This window comes from Poecilia reticulata, linkage group LG2, assembly GCF_000633615.1.
Source record: "Poecilia reticulata strain Guanapo linkage group LG2, Guppy_female_1.0+MT, whole genome shotgun sequence".
NCBI classification, from domain to species: Eukaryota; Metazoa; Chordata; class Actinopteri; order Cyprinodontiformes; family Poeciliidae; genus Poecilia; species Poecilia reticulata.
In genome coordinates, this window is record NC_024332.1 from 26214624 (window position 1) to 26228438 (window position 13815).

At 40.0% G+C, this 13815-nt stretch overlaps 1 protein-coding gene across 2 annotated transcripts in view; it reads left to right on the forward strand.

The window, feature by feature from the left end:
* LOC103457427 (activin receptor type-2A) overlaps positions 1-13815 on the forward strand; it is a 41922-nt gene that overhangs the window by 22810 nt on the left and 5297 nt on the right. The window contains exons 5-11 of one of the 2 annotated variants that reach the window (XM_008397537.2): positions 3804-3827; positions 10058-10201; positions 10272-10415; positions 12343-12488; positions 12795-12909; positions 12987-13125; positions 13195-13325. In XM_008397537.2, the coding sequence (XP_008395759.1) occupies positions 3804-3827; positions 10058-10201; positions 10272-10415; positions 12343-12488; positions 12795-12909; positions 12987-13125; positions 13195-13325 (843 nt within the window). The remainder of the gene's footprint in view (positions 1-3803; positions 3828-10057; positions 10202-10271; positions 10416-12342; positions 12489-12794; positions 12910-12986; positions 13126-13194; positions 13326-13815) is intronic. The other variant, XM_008397546.2, reaches the window with a different exon arrangement.

Genomic DNA, 13815 nt, shown 5'->3' on the forward strand with positions numbered 1-13815 from the left:
AGTGCGGGGGAAGCGAGCGAGCGAAGAGAGACGTGCAGTTCTCTCCGCTCACTTATTGTATTTGCAGAGCGCCGAAGCTCAGCGGGAGAGAGATAAAAAGACAGTTACACAATGCAATCTGGAAACAAAGCTGATGTGCATCGGAAAAACAACAAGTCTAAGAGGCTTATGGAGCGTTTTTACCTGGAAACGGATAAATGAGTGGGGGAAAAAAATAAACGGCACCACCAGATCAGGGGTAACATATCGAGCGGCGATATGTAAGAGATTCTCTCAGCAATGCGTGAATAAAATGAAATATATTAGCCAGCGTGGMGCAAATGAAGTCATGCTGGGCGTCTGTAATGGAGTTGAAGTGGATTATTGCATAAAGGAGTAGGTGTAGGAGAGCAGGAGGGAAGGGAAAGGAGGTCACAAGCGCAGGAATGTATTTAAAATCCGCTCGATGGGAATTCAAGCTGCTTCATTAAAAACTTTTTCTCGCTTCATAGTATTTTTCTGAACAGTTTGAGAGCATTGATCTTCCTTCCTGTCTGGCTTTCTGCTTCTGTTTGGCAGATGAAATCCAAGCCGTTCATTTCCGAATTCTGGCGTCACGTTGCGGATCGTCTTGCAGCGAGTCAGTGAAATGTCAAAAACCCAGATGTGTTTATTGGAACTTTGTTTAGGTTTTCTGCTCGGTCATGGCTCGGCCTGCTCCATAGAGTCTCTGGGGAATAATACGCTGCACTTAGTCATGTATTTTTAATGTGACGGCAGCAAATTGACCACATGTGTTGGATTTAAAGCATCCGGTGCAGATGGAAGGCCCTCTTGGTATTAATTTAGCCATGTTGAAGGACTAATCATGCTTTTTTCATGCACAGATGATGAGAAACTAACGTCAGAGACTAACATCCAGCTTATGATGCATTTTCTTTTCTCGCTTTGTTTTTGTTGGCGTCTTACGGTCTTKGCTATGTTTTCTCTTTGTGTTGCCTTAACTTGTCTGGTTAGTTTTAGATCAAGTTTTGGTTGGATTATACCTACATTTAGAATAATTTAGAATCTGATTAGTTGCTTTTTATTATGTTTTATTTTATCTTCACCTGGAGTTTAATCTTTGTTTTTTGTTATTTTTTAAAGTGTTATTTTTTATTTTTGTTTCTCAATTTTAGCATTTTTATGCCAGCTTTGTAATTCTGAGGAGTTTAGGTCCCATGTTTGTCGTATTGAATTTTTAAGGGCGTTTTCACATTTGATTTTTAGTTTTCTATCGTCACACCTTGGCCTCTTTCTCTCGGTTTGCCCCCACTGAACGCTTTTTGGTGAAAACCATATTTTAAAAGTCTTCAAGGCGAGAAATATTTTGTATAATAGTCAAAGGTTGGCCCACATCTACACCAGTTTCAAAAGGTACCTGTGTGACATAAACACATGCAACAATAAGCTAATTAGCTGCATAAATGTTACAACATACTATTTTACTGAACTGTGAGCCAGTTTGCTTCAACACTTGTAATTCCCAACACCAAAGTGAAACTGAAAGTTTTTCCAACTTGAAAATCCTGCTGTCTGATGTCTCTGTCAGTCATTCTGACATTCCTTTGGTGTGAAGAGCTTCCAGTGACATCGTCATGTTGGTTTGGTTTCTGTTGTTGCACAGAAGAAAACACATTTCAGGGACAATCTTTAAACCTGCTGCCTGATGTCACTCCCAGTCATTTTTACATTGCTTTATTGCTTTGGCGTGGAGTGCTGTTAGGTAATCCCAGGTTTGTGATTTTCTTTCACATTTATACCTTCACAAATACATGCACTATCACCTCCTGTTCTGTATATATAATACATTTTAATGCGATTGTTCACTTTCTTTCTGTTTGGCTGTGGAGAAAGAAAACTGAGCTGCTTCTGCATCTCCTCATATATCTGTGAAACTTACATGGGGCCAGGCTGGAGGTGGACTTAATAAGATGAAGGCTGATTTATCTTTATCACATTGCGAAAAAAAAACCAAAAAAAAAACCAGGAAGACGAGGCATGTTGGCTTTTCTTCAGCACACATTTAATTTATAGACTCTGCAGGCCGCAACAAGATCACATCCAGGATGAAACACAGAGGAAGAAAGATGAGAACTGCTTGAACCTGTGGTGTCGTCATGATTTTGCTCCAGCTTGAAAGCGCATTTTTGCCACCAAACCTTCATTACTCACGCCTCGGTGCCAAGTGGAGACAAACTGGAGTCGATTGTGTCTGAATGCTCAGACCTTTAGCACTCAAACACAACTCTCACTTTAGTTTCTCCTGGTCTTAGGAATCATTCCAGACTAAAATCTCGATTCTAAAACTACTTGGCTGTGTGAAGCCGTCCTCAACCAATCCTTATTTAAGAGATTTTAGGTGTCAGAGCTGTGGTTTGACTCCATTGTTCCTCTAATTTATTTCTGAGCCAGTCTTCGGACAGAAGTCTATTACTTAATGTATTTATTTACGTTGGGGAGGTTCTTTATTCCCACCCAGACCTATAAATCTCCAGGAATCCAGCCTGAGTCRTTYAGCTGAGGGATAATGTTGACAGTCWGGCAGCAAATGAGTTGTATTGTCTTGACTTTTATTTTGGTTTTAAGATGTAAATCTGTTCATATTCCATTTCTTTAAGTGCCCTTTGAACTTTCTCACATTCTGTCACTTTGTATCAAGTGACTTTAGTTCATTTTGTTGATATTTTGTGTGATAGACCAACACAAAGTAGTCTGTAATTTAAAAAATGTGACATTATTTGGCATTTAGCCTCCATGAATCTACATTTGAACCATATATATATTGTTATATGTGTTTWCTACTGTGTGGATTAATGCGTCTTAAGGTATATTTGATGTTTGACCTATAAAATAAGACGTTATTGGTGGATTAAGCTATCTGTTGGCAGCCTGTTAATGCTGGAGGGCCATTGTAAATTATTTAGAATGAAAAGGTTTCACCAAAACCTCAGCTTTAAGTTTCTACTGGTTTGTTCTTAATGTGTGAAAAACACTAAAAGTTCTCAGGAGTTACAACTAAAATTAAATTTATAAGCTCAAACATGCATCCAAATACAAATCACTGCATGTTTTTGTCATTGTTGAAGGTAGCAATTTAGGTTTACGGATGATAAAATGTCATCTACTTGTTCCATTGGCAGATTATTTCACTAATAAAACGACATTTTCCCCATGTTTTAAGTTAATATTTGCAMTAAAAACTAGACCAAACAWACTTGGTCGTATTTTGTCCTTTTGCAGCAAGRTTATTCTTTATTTAGCGCCGTCCATCTTCCCATCAGTTTGATGTGTTTCCCCATAGCATGATGCTGCCATCACCGTATCTCACAACAGGCATGGTGTGATCAAATGTCCAGTAATAGTTTGAATCTTGAGGCCTTTACAGAAAATGTGTTTTATACACTGATCAAGTTGTACAGCTGATRAACCTTTTATCCATAACGTGACAAAATGTGTTTAGGTCCAAAAGTCACTGGTAGTTTTTCCAGTTTCTTGCCTCTCAGTATCTGGTGTGTGCATGTTTAAGAGTTTATGTCATCTGTGACACATTCATSCTCGCTGGGTTTCCACCCGTCATCGACGCTAATTTTCCGTTGCTAAATCTGCTGCTAACGTGCGACACCTGACCTTATCCATGTGTCGCCTCCATCCACAAATCAGACGTTTGGATMTCTGATGCGACGACYGGCCTGCGTTTCAACCTGCCTCTGCTCCATCCACTAACAGACAGAACGCAGCAGTAATCTCTCCTCTTTGCTTTCTTATGCTTCTTCTCCAACAAGCACGCCTTTCATATTATGGTGGAGGTAAGAGCAGTTTCACTGACGTTCGTTTGGGTAGAGGTCGAGACCTCTCCACCTCAGTCCTGCACCACCGTTGTGTTTGCCTTGTCCAGCACCGCCTTGCTTACTCTGGCTCACAACACTTTTTGTTTTTCTCCCCCTCGCCTGGATTAATTGCATGAATGAATGTCTTTTGTTTGCTTCTGTGCATGCAGGAAAGTCGCCAAAACGGCTTTGAATGCAGCCCCTCGGGTTTTTTTTTTCTTTCTTTTTATTCTACAAATGTTCACTTGTGGTGTTGATGTTTGTCATGTGACCCACTTTTAAGGATGTGCAGCTTCTTCTTCASTAGAATGGACATCTCAGACCTCAGCATAAGAATAGGAAAGGTTTTTGCAGGTACAGGTTCTTGAAATCCTTGAAAACCTTGCTTTCATAGTTAGGAAAGTCCTTGAAAGTGCTTTTTTAATTCAAAATGCAAAATTGTGTAATAAGGTGCAATCTAATGTTTGAGTAAAACATTAGATTTAATAACACATAATTTTAWCTCGTCTGAAGTTAAATCAAATTAAGCTTTTATTGTTTTTAGTCATAAAATTTGCTAAATGCTAGAAAACTTAGCAAAAACATTATAAAAAAAAAAAGTAACTTTATTGTGTTTAATCGTTTACTTTGGGCATGAAGGTCATTTACTTTTACATGATTTGTTAAATATTAATATTTATTATTCCAAGTTGCTTAATGACTTATTGATCGTCTTATATTTTATATGTCAAACAAAGTTATTGAAATGTTTTGTTCTGGACCAATCAGGTCTATGTTAGAGAAACATTTCAAAACAGTTTTAGTTTAGCATATCCCTGCTGCAGAATGTAAAATACAACCACAAGACATTACTAATAACAGTAATAATTTAACAGTGAATTGAAACAATTTTTTCTAGTTAACTTGTGTTGTTTTTAGCTCCACGTCCAAGAAAATACTTGAGTTTTACTGTTTGAAAAGTGAACCCTGTGCAGATATTTGTGTGTGAATTTGTCTGCAGACGTCAGAGGAATCAGCTCTGGCTGATTATCAGCCTGGACCAAACGTGTGTGAAAACTCAGGCTTCACGTTCCAGTTTATTTTTGCATCAAAACCCAAAGTGGACTATTCACGCAGGGCCAAAAGGAGTCGTTTTCATGTGACAGACGGGKGCCTGTAACCCGACTCGGCCATAGGAGCCGGTTAACGGTTGGGAAGAACGGTGTGAAGCAGCAGTTTCTGTTCTCCTGCTTCCTGTGGGCTGCTGACTGCGTGTAATCCGCGCCTTTCCGCGGCCTTGGCGCCCTGCGATCGGACAACTGATCGGGCCGGGCCGGGCCTGAGGTCCGCTAGGCGGTTTCCAGAAGCAGATCGACTCCACAGGAATTCACTACCAGGATTAATGATGCAGTTGTAGCACCTTCATGGGTCATTACTGTTTCTCACATCTCATTGGTTCCTCTCGATTAGAAGGAATCTCTCTTGGTGGCGTTTTTACTGGTTGATGAATTATTATAATCCTCACTGTGCTTCTGGAAACTCAAGCAGCTCCAGAAACTCTTGAGCTTCACTTGCATTCCTCAGTTCTTGGATTATTAGGCTAAAACAAAAGGTATTTTTAAAAGTGGCACCAGGAGAGTCCAAAACCTCAACCCATTTTCATTAACAGGCAGAWCGTTCTTGTTCCTTTCGCCTCTTATTAACGTCCTCCTGGATTTMTAAACCTACAAAATATGAAATCAAAATATTTCAAACTCATTCTCCTGAAAGAAGTCCAAATGAACCCAAAGTCTGGAGAGGCCTAAAAGGGACGGCTTGAAGAAATGTGATCCAAACCAGACGGCGTTTGTGACTCAAAGGTTTGGCTCAGCGTAGACACACAAACTCCGACCTTTCACTCAGGATTTAATTTATTCACATAAGTTTGAATTTTCTTCTGCATAATTGCTTTCAAAATCTGATTAGTTCACCATCTTTAAAATCACGCCTCAGCATATATATATATATTTAAAGTCTTAAGCCGCTGTTCTGTTTCTTGAGCCATCACCACACCGCCGCCATCATGCTTTACTCTTTAGAGTCAGAAATCACTCATTGGAGGATTCTCCACTGTTCCATGTTTTCTCTATTGGTGGATAACATYTAACTGATGTTTTCTGGAGTCTGAAAGTCCTCTGTAACACTTTGATGATGTTATCATCTGTAAATTGGAGGTGATGCGCTGGCGTTTGAGATCAGTAAGCCTACTTCATGTTGTAAGACAGATCCTATAAAAGTGGTTCTTCATGCTGCAGCGTGTCACTCATRAAACTGAAGTCAGTTTTCCAAAAATCTAGTTAATCACTGTTTTACTTATTTATGTAAACCCAGGCTGGTTTGGATACGTCTGTAGCTTCATCAGGAGTTAATTTATTTGACAAAAGATGATCAAAATGTTTTATTTTGTGAATGGAAGTTCGGATTTCAACAGAAGTTAGGCGGTGTTTTATGTTACGCATCATATTTATTCCACTTAAAAGAGGAAGCGAGATTTCTTCGTTTAAAAAAAAAAAAAGCAATTACATGTGAAAATGCTTTGCTGCACATATTTTGTTCGCTTTTTAAGAAAAATAAAGCCATGAACCACATCTGGTGGATCACCCACTAAACCGTGACGCGGCTTTCAGTTTTGATGAGTCTTTCTGGTGACGACCTGTCGTCACGGCAAATCCCATCTGGATGAAACCATGACGTCAGGCCGGCTCAGACAGGAAAACTCCACACACCTCCCTGTCGGAGCAACACTTGAGTCCTTATTTTGATAGATAAAGCCTGTCTGTGGAGATGGAGGCTGCTGTGAGAGCCAGCCTGCGCCGCATGGAGGGTCGTTTTGGCCCTGATTTGGCCTGTGTTTGGTGTGAAAGTGCCATGCAGACAGCAGGTCTGCCTTACAGCTCTCTGCTAGCTTAAATAAACATTCAGATCCTCCCTTCACCCTCACGCTCTGCAAGGCAGAGCGCTCCCTCCCCCTCTGCTGTGATTTTCCTTTAAAAATACACAGAAAAGAAACAGGGGAGGTGTTGTCTCTTCGTATGTTTGTTCTTTTCTCCCTGCTGTCACAGAGACGGAGTCAAAAGCCACTCTGCCGTACTTTATTCAAAGGCCAAAGTTCATGACCAACTGTAAAATTTCCGCCTGATAAAAATCAAACCAATAAAAACTCCCGCATGGATGCCACTCAGCTTGCTTCAGGGATCCTGTCGGGACATGCCGTATAAACTCTGAGCTCCTTCTTTTACTGCATGTGCAGTTTGGCTGCCGAGGTTTGGTGAATTAATCCGAGGTCGTACGTGTTGCCTGAAATCCTCCTTTTATTCCTCTGACAGCCCAGGACTTGGCTGGAGTCTGAATCCTGTTTTATGAGGTTAAGAAAACACACTCCCCCGATGCATCACTCTGAGCAGATCCTGCCGAGGCCTCAGGGACTTGAAAGTTGCTGCGGTTCAAGTGAAAACATGAACATCCTCGCAGGCCGGCAGCCTTTTTCTTTCTTTCAGAGGCTGAGATTTCACAGCAGCATATCTGGTTGCATCAAAGGCCGTCAGTCATGTGCTCGTCTTTCTCCTCCACCTTTTATGCCTTCGGAAATGTGACTCCGGCGCTGCATGCTTCTTTCTAGCCCCCCCGCACCCCCCACTTCTCTGCTCCTCACGCTTTTCTCGCCTGTGCTCCGGCGTCTGCCGCCGCCGTCCTCTGTGAAGTCACATGTGAAAGTGATCAGCCTAATCCCGATCACCAGCTGTGTTTAACCTACTTTGGATCGGGAGCGCTCGGCTGCCCCTGCTTTGGTTTTTTGTTTGAACGGCATTAGCATGAACACGGGACGCATGCAGGAAGCGTGACCCGCCGCACTCAGACACAGAGGCTCTTGTGTGTTTTTTCTTATATTTGTAGCGACATGCAAACTCTAACAGACTGTGGTATGCGTTATACTGCCTCATAACTTTACATAATATCTCTGATCTTAATCTTATTACTGCGAACGCTTTACAGTGCAGTGGGGAAAAAAAACGTCAACACTTTGTACATTTATTACAGCCTCAAACTTTGAACTTGCTCTACATAATCAAACCACACCTATTGTTTTAATGGTGATCCTCTTGAGTGCTGCTATAATTTTTATTAGTTACATGTTTATATATGGTGGGAGTTTTTAGATATCTGGAGTAGGTTTTTAGTTTCTAAAATGAAACTTGTAGCAACATGATTTCTAATAATCAAAAATACTTTTTCCATCCCAAAGGGAAATTATGAAATGTCGCTGTAGCTCATTTAGATAAAGAGTTATTGCAGATAGTGAAATGTACAGCTTTAACCTAACTAGTAGTCAGAGATTGACTCAACTCAACTGATTTTGTCCTCACAGGTTTGATTTTTGTCTTGTAGAAAATGACTTGTGACCATCTCTGCACATCTGGCTTCCTCCTATCTTTTGTTAAACATCAAAAACTGGCATTTTAGTATCCTTCCAGTAAACCTTTTAGAGTTCAAGACTTTTAAACGTGATTTTCAGGTGTTTAAAATCTGAAAGTCCTTATTGCAAACCTGCTGACATAAAATCAAACACACTTTCCTGGAGTTTAGAAATCAGCAACAGCTCTTCTAGGTGTTATTGATATAACTTGATGAGTCAGAATTGTTTTTATATGTTGTTTTTGAAACTAGATATCCAGGATAGCTTAGGAAGGGTTGACTTTCACATTTCATTCTTTTCCCACGCTCTTGTAGCGTATAATTAAAGCCCACTGCTTCCTGCTTTATTCCAAATATCCACAATAGCAGTCATGAGCACTCTAACGTAATTTTAACCAATTATGACAGAGCTATCACAGCTGAGCTGAATGTCATTCTGTGATTATTAGACACTGGACTTTATTATATAAAGTCAAACTTAACTTGGAATTACTTTCTCAAGCATCAGTATTGGTTTCTTTAACATAAATATTGTAACATTTAGTGATAGAAAAAGCAATAATCTAAGTTTTAACAACCAATAATGTGTTGTCTAACCTCAAGAAGCTAAAATGAGACTTTTATGATTTTTACACAGCTAAATTATTTCTCGTTTTACCAGGAAGAAACCCAACACTTGTCCTTCGGTGATGAGAATGTGTTTGAAATCATTTGTGCTTGAAAGAATGACGTTTGAAGCATAACTGGGACCTTCTTTGGCCCCGTAGCGCTGAGAAATTAAAGTTTGTGACGCACATGTAGCAGAAGTTGGCTGCTGTAGATAATGAAGTGTTTTCGTGCAGCCGTTTCCTCTGTTTGTAATGTAATTAAATGGCAGTCAGCTGGAACAGTGGAGGTCAGGCGGAGGTCTGGAAAACTACATCGAGGACTGATTGTATGTAGGGCTGGAAAAACATCACAGCTTCGTTAAAACATCTAAATCCTGAAAAACATGCGAGATGCTTCCAGATCACAAGGATTATTTTAAAATGCAAGTGTGGAAAAGCGTAAACACAACACTAATACTCTTTTCCTTAAAGAAAAAGTGGAGTCATTTTTGAACCACCTTGTTATTTTGTGTGAAAACATGTGTGAAAAAAAAAAAATATCACAACAAAACAAACTGGAGGTCTTGTTTTCTCATCATGATTTGCTTAGATTCAGGTCGTTGTTGCAACAAAGCAATCCAAGATCTCGTTTTGTCAAGATGAAATATGGAGATTTTCCAAAACGAAACGACTACAGATTTTTTTAGTATAGATTAGTGAGATTAAATGTAGATTTTTTACCAATAGTTTTTAAGGTAATGCATTGCAGAATATTATCTGAATAACTAAACCTAAAGTAGAGGACCGCAGGAGCCTCTGCATCTGTAAAGCTCTTTATTTACAGTTTTTGGACAAATCAAAAAACAAAAAGACACAAAGTAAAGAGTAATCAGTGGATTTCTAAGCTTTTCTCTGTGTTTTTGTCTCCGGCTCCTCGGCTTCCAGCTGGCAGGTTTCCTATCTCAGATTCAAGCTCAGGCCGCCCTCTGGGGTTTGACTTAATTTGAAATAAATGGATCCAAACCCTGCTGGGTCTGCAGCCTCCCCTCAGCCAAAAAAAACTTTCCTGAAATCCGGGCCGAACTCCCACAAGTCCGAACAGCAGAAACATGAAATAAAGCAATAAAACCTCTGGGTAAAACCACCAGAAGGCATGTCGTCACCTTCTCTCTTCCTTCTGCTTCTCCACAGGATCCAGGACCTTCGCCTCCCTCCCCGATCCTGGGCCAGAAGCCGCTGCAGCTCATCGAGCTGAAAGCCAGGGGGCGCTTCGGCTGCGTCTGGAAGGCCCAGCTGCTCAACGAATACGTGGCGGTGAAGATCTTCCCCATCCAGGTAAGTCCTCCTCACCTGGACCTGCGCTGGGTTAGCAGCAGAGCGGCTGACTCTTCTTCTTCGGGTGCAGGACAAACTCTCCTGGCAGAACGAGTACGAGATCTACAGCGTGTGCGGCATGAAGCACGACAACGTGCTGCAGTTCATCGGCGTGGAGAAGAGGAACAACAACCTGGACCTGGAGCTGTGGCTCATCACCACCTACCACGACAAGGTTCCGCAATCAATCCATCAAGTTTATTTGTACAGCACATCTCACAAATACAAAGTCATAAAAGACACCACGCAGTAAACCAGTAACATTTTATTTATAATGATTCAGAAGCAGCTCTGAACAGGTGGATTTTAGTCTAGATTTAAAGGAACTCGGTGTTTGTTCTAGATTTGCGGAGCATAGAAGCTGAATGCTGCTTCTCAATGTTTGGTTCTTGGGGTGCAGAGCAGACCTTTAAGCAGCAGATCTTTAAGTCGTTGAGTGGTTTATAAACTAACAATAGTATTTTAAAGTCTATTCTCTCAGACTTTGGGTGATGTTCTCTGTCTTCCTGGTTTTAGTCAGAACGCCAGCAGCAGCAATCAATGCGACTCAAGATAAACACATGGATGAGTTTCTCTAGATCCTCCTGTAAATGTTCTTCAGGTGATAGTAACTGTCTTCAGGTGATTGTAACTGTCTTTATGTGATTATGAAGGTTCAGGACAAATTTCAGGCCTGATCTTGAGTTTCCAGCTGAAATAATTCAATCTGTGCGTTGACTCTAGATAATTCCTCTTCAGTTTTGTTTCTGTTCAGCTGGAGAAAGTTATGGTTAAAGGTTAGTAATCGACTCTGTTCTTCCCGCATCTTCTAAAGGGGATCTGCTGGCTCTACGGAGGCTTTTTTGCATCAAAATGGCTGAAAAATGTCCAATTTATTCTCGATTTGGTGGCAGAGCTCCAGCAAAGTTGAAGAATTTCTTTAGAGGCTTTTCTCTGAAGCAGTGGTTGCACAGTTTAGCTACGTCTTCACGCTTGATTTATGCCTTGATATTCGATGCATCCGAGTAGCTTTGTGTGGTGAAGTCTGCATGCAGAGGCTTGCTTTAAATTTCCTGCAAAACTCCCCGAGTTTCAGTCTTCTCATGTAATCACAACGTGGATATTGAAGACGGGATTCAAAGAGAAAATGACTGACTGGTAATTTCAGGGGCAAAAAGTCAAACATGTCAGAAGGAAGAACATAAAGTCCAGGTGATTTTTTTTTTTTACTAAAGCTGAGTTAATCAGTTCATTTGTAGGAGCCATCTGCCCTCTAGTGGTCACTACTTATAACTACACCAGTCTTTAATGAAAATAAATTATTTCTTCTTGTATTTTTGCTCCTATAAAGCCACAGATTTTGTTTGTTTTATCTAAACCTAAAAAAAAAATCTCACATTTATTCCCCATTCTGATCTGCATTCATTTATTGGTAAACAGCATTGATGAATGTTTTCCTTCTCAATAAATCAATGCAGTGTCATCAGAGCAGATTGCATTTATCTAGTATTTGACTAGATAATAAAATCTAAATTTAGATGGCAGTATAAATAATGGTACCATGTTAAATTTTTTTACAAATAATTTTCTTTTGTGATTTGCTTGTTTTATATTGTATTTTTTATTTAATGTGCATTGTTTTCCCTTAAAGGTCATGGAGACACTTTTTACTCAGTTTAATCTACATTTGTTTTGAGTTTCCCCCCCCCAACTTTATTACATGTATTTATTATATTACATTAGTTTTTTTTTTTTTACTTTTAATCTTTCCGATTTTGATGTTTGAGCTGAAGTGAAATCTTTATTTCAAACATGTAAAATGTCAAACGAAAAAATGAAATAAATGAGAAAACTAATAAAAAAACAGAACTTTTACATCCAGTTCAAGTCGTAGTAAGAAGCCGAAACCTATTGAAAAACATATTGAGTTTGTTGTAATTTATAACAACAGTTAAAGAAAATGCATCTAAAAAGATTATAATTGCAGAAAAAATATACATATATTTATTTTTATCAAACACTGGAAGGCAGAAGCTGATTCCAGGCTATTTTCTAGCTGAAACTGACCTCTGTCTCCTGAGCCGAGGTGATTTAGTGACCTGAACCTCTCTGTGCGTGTGCAGGGCTCCCTGACCGACTACCTGAAGGCCAACGTCGTGTCCTGGAACGAGCTGTGCCACATCGCCCAGTCGGCGGCCCGCGGCCTGGCCTACCTGCACGAAGACATCCCGGGACACAAAGACGGACACAAGCCGTCCATCGCTCACAGGTAGCAAGAAATAAATCAGTTAAAATAAGCTCAGTAATTTACATTCGAATGATTTATCATCTCTCTATCAAAAACTGGATGATAAAAGTGTTCAATGTGGTGCTTCCAGAGACTTCATAAGTCATTTATTATGGATATTTAAAATCTTTTTCAGATCCGGTGTTAAATGTTTATTAGAGTTTAAAGTTTATTGATCTTTGAGAATGTCTTCTTACATTATTCTTCCATTGCTATTATATTACTCCTTCCACACACTGCCACGTTGCTGAAACCTGAAGTCATTTTGTTTTGTTTTTTCCTTTTCAGGGATATTAAGAGTAAGAATGTTCTGCTGAAGAACAACCTGACTGCCTGCATCGCTGACTTTGGCCTGGCTCTGAAGTTTGAGGCTGGAAAATCAGCAGGAGACACACACGGACAGGTGACGTGAACTCCTCCTGAGGTTTCACCTCTCCTGCTAAATCTTTACTCCTCTGATCATTCTCTTCTCTCCTGCAGGTTGGAACCCGCCGCTACATGGCTCCTGAAGTCCTGGAGGGCGCCATCAACTTCCAGCGCGACTCCTTCCTGCGCATCGACATGTACGCCTTCGGCCTGGTCCTGTGGGAGCTGGCGTCTCGGTGCACCGCCGCAGACGGTGAGGGCGACGCAGCCGCCTTGTCCGCTTCCAGCAGAGGACCTGGGCTTGACTTGTTTGTGTCTGCAGGCCCTGTGGATGAGTACATGCTGCCGTTCGAGGAGGAGGTGGGCCAGCACCCGTCTCTGGAGGACATGCAGGAAGTGGTCGTCCACAAGAAACTGCGACCCTGCCTGCGGGACTGCTGGCAGAAACACACGGTGAGCTCCCGACGCCTTCAGTCATTCATTGGTCATTTTATTCTCATTTTAGTAATTATCCATGTTAAAAAACAACATAAATTCAATTAAAAAAGTAAGCGTATAAAAAGTTTAGTGAAAGGAAGAAATGTGGGATAAAATCAGCTTTGAGGAATTTTATGCTATGTTATTAAGTCATCTTACATTATATCATATGTTAAAATGTTACATTAAATTGTTTTATTTTATTATGTTACATTATATAAAATATGTTACATTATATTAAATAAAAGAAAATTCATTCAGTGGAAAATTTTAATTCCCAGTAAGTTTAGTGGAAGGAAGAAGTCTGGGATTAGATGATTATATATTATGTTTTATGGTTTGTTATATTTTGTTATATGTTACAATGTTCCATTATAGTTACATTATGTCATATATGTTATATTGTGTTATATTAGAATTAAATTCTGTAAAAAATTTAAGTACCTAGAAAGTTTAGTGGAAGGAA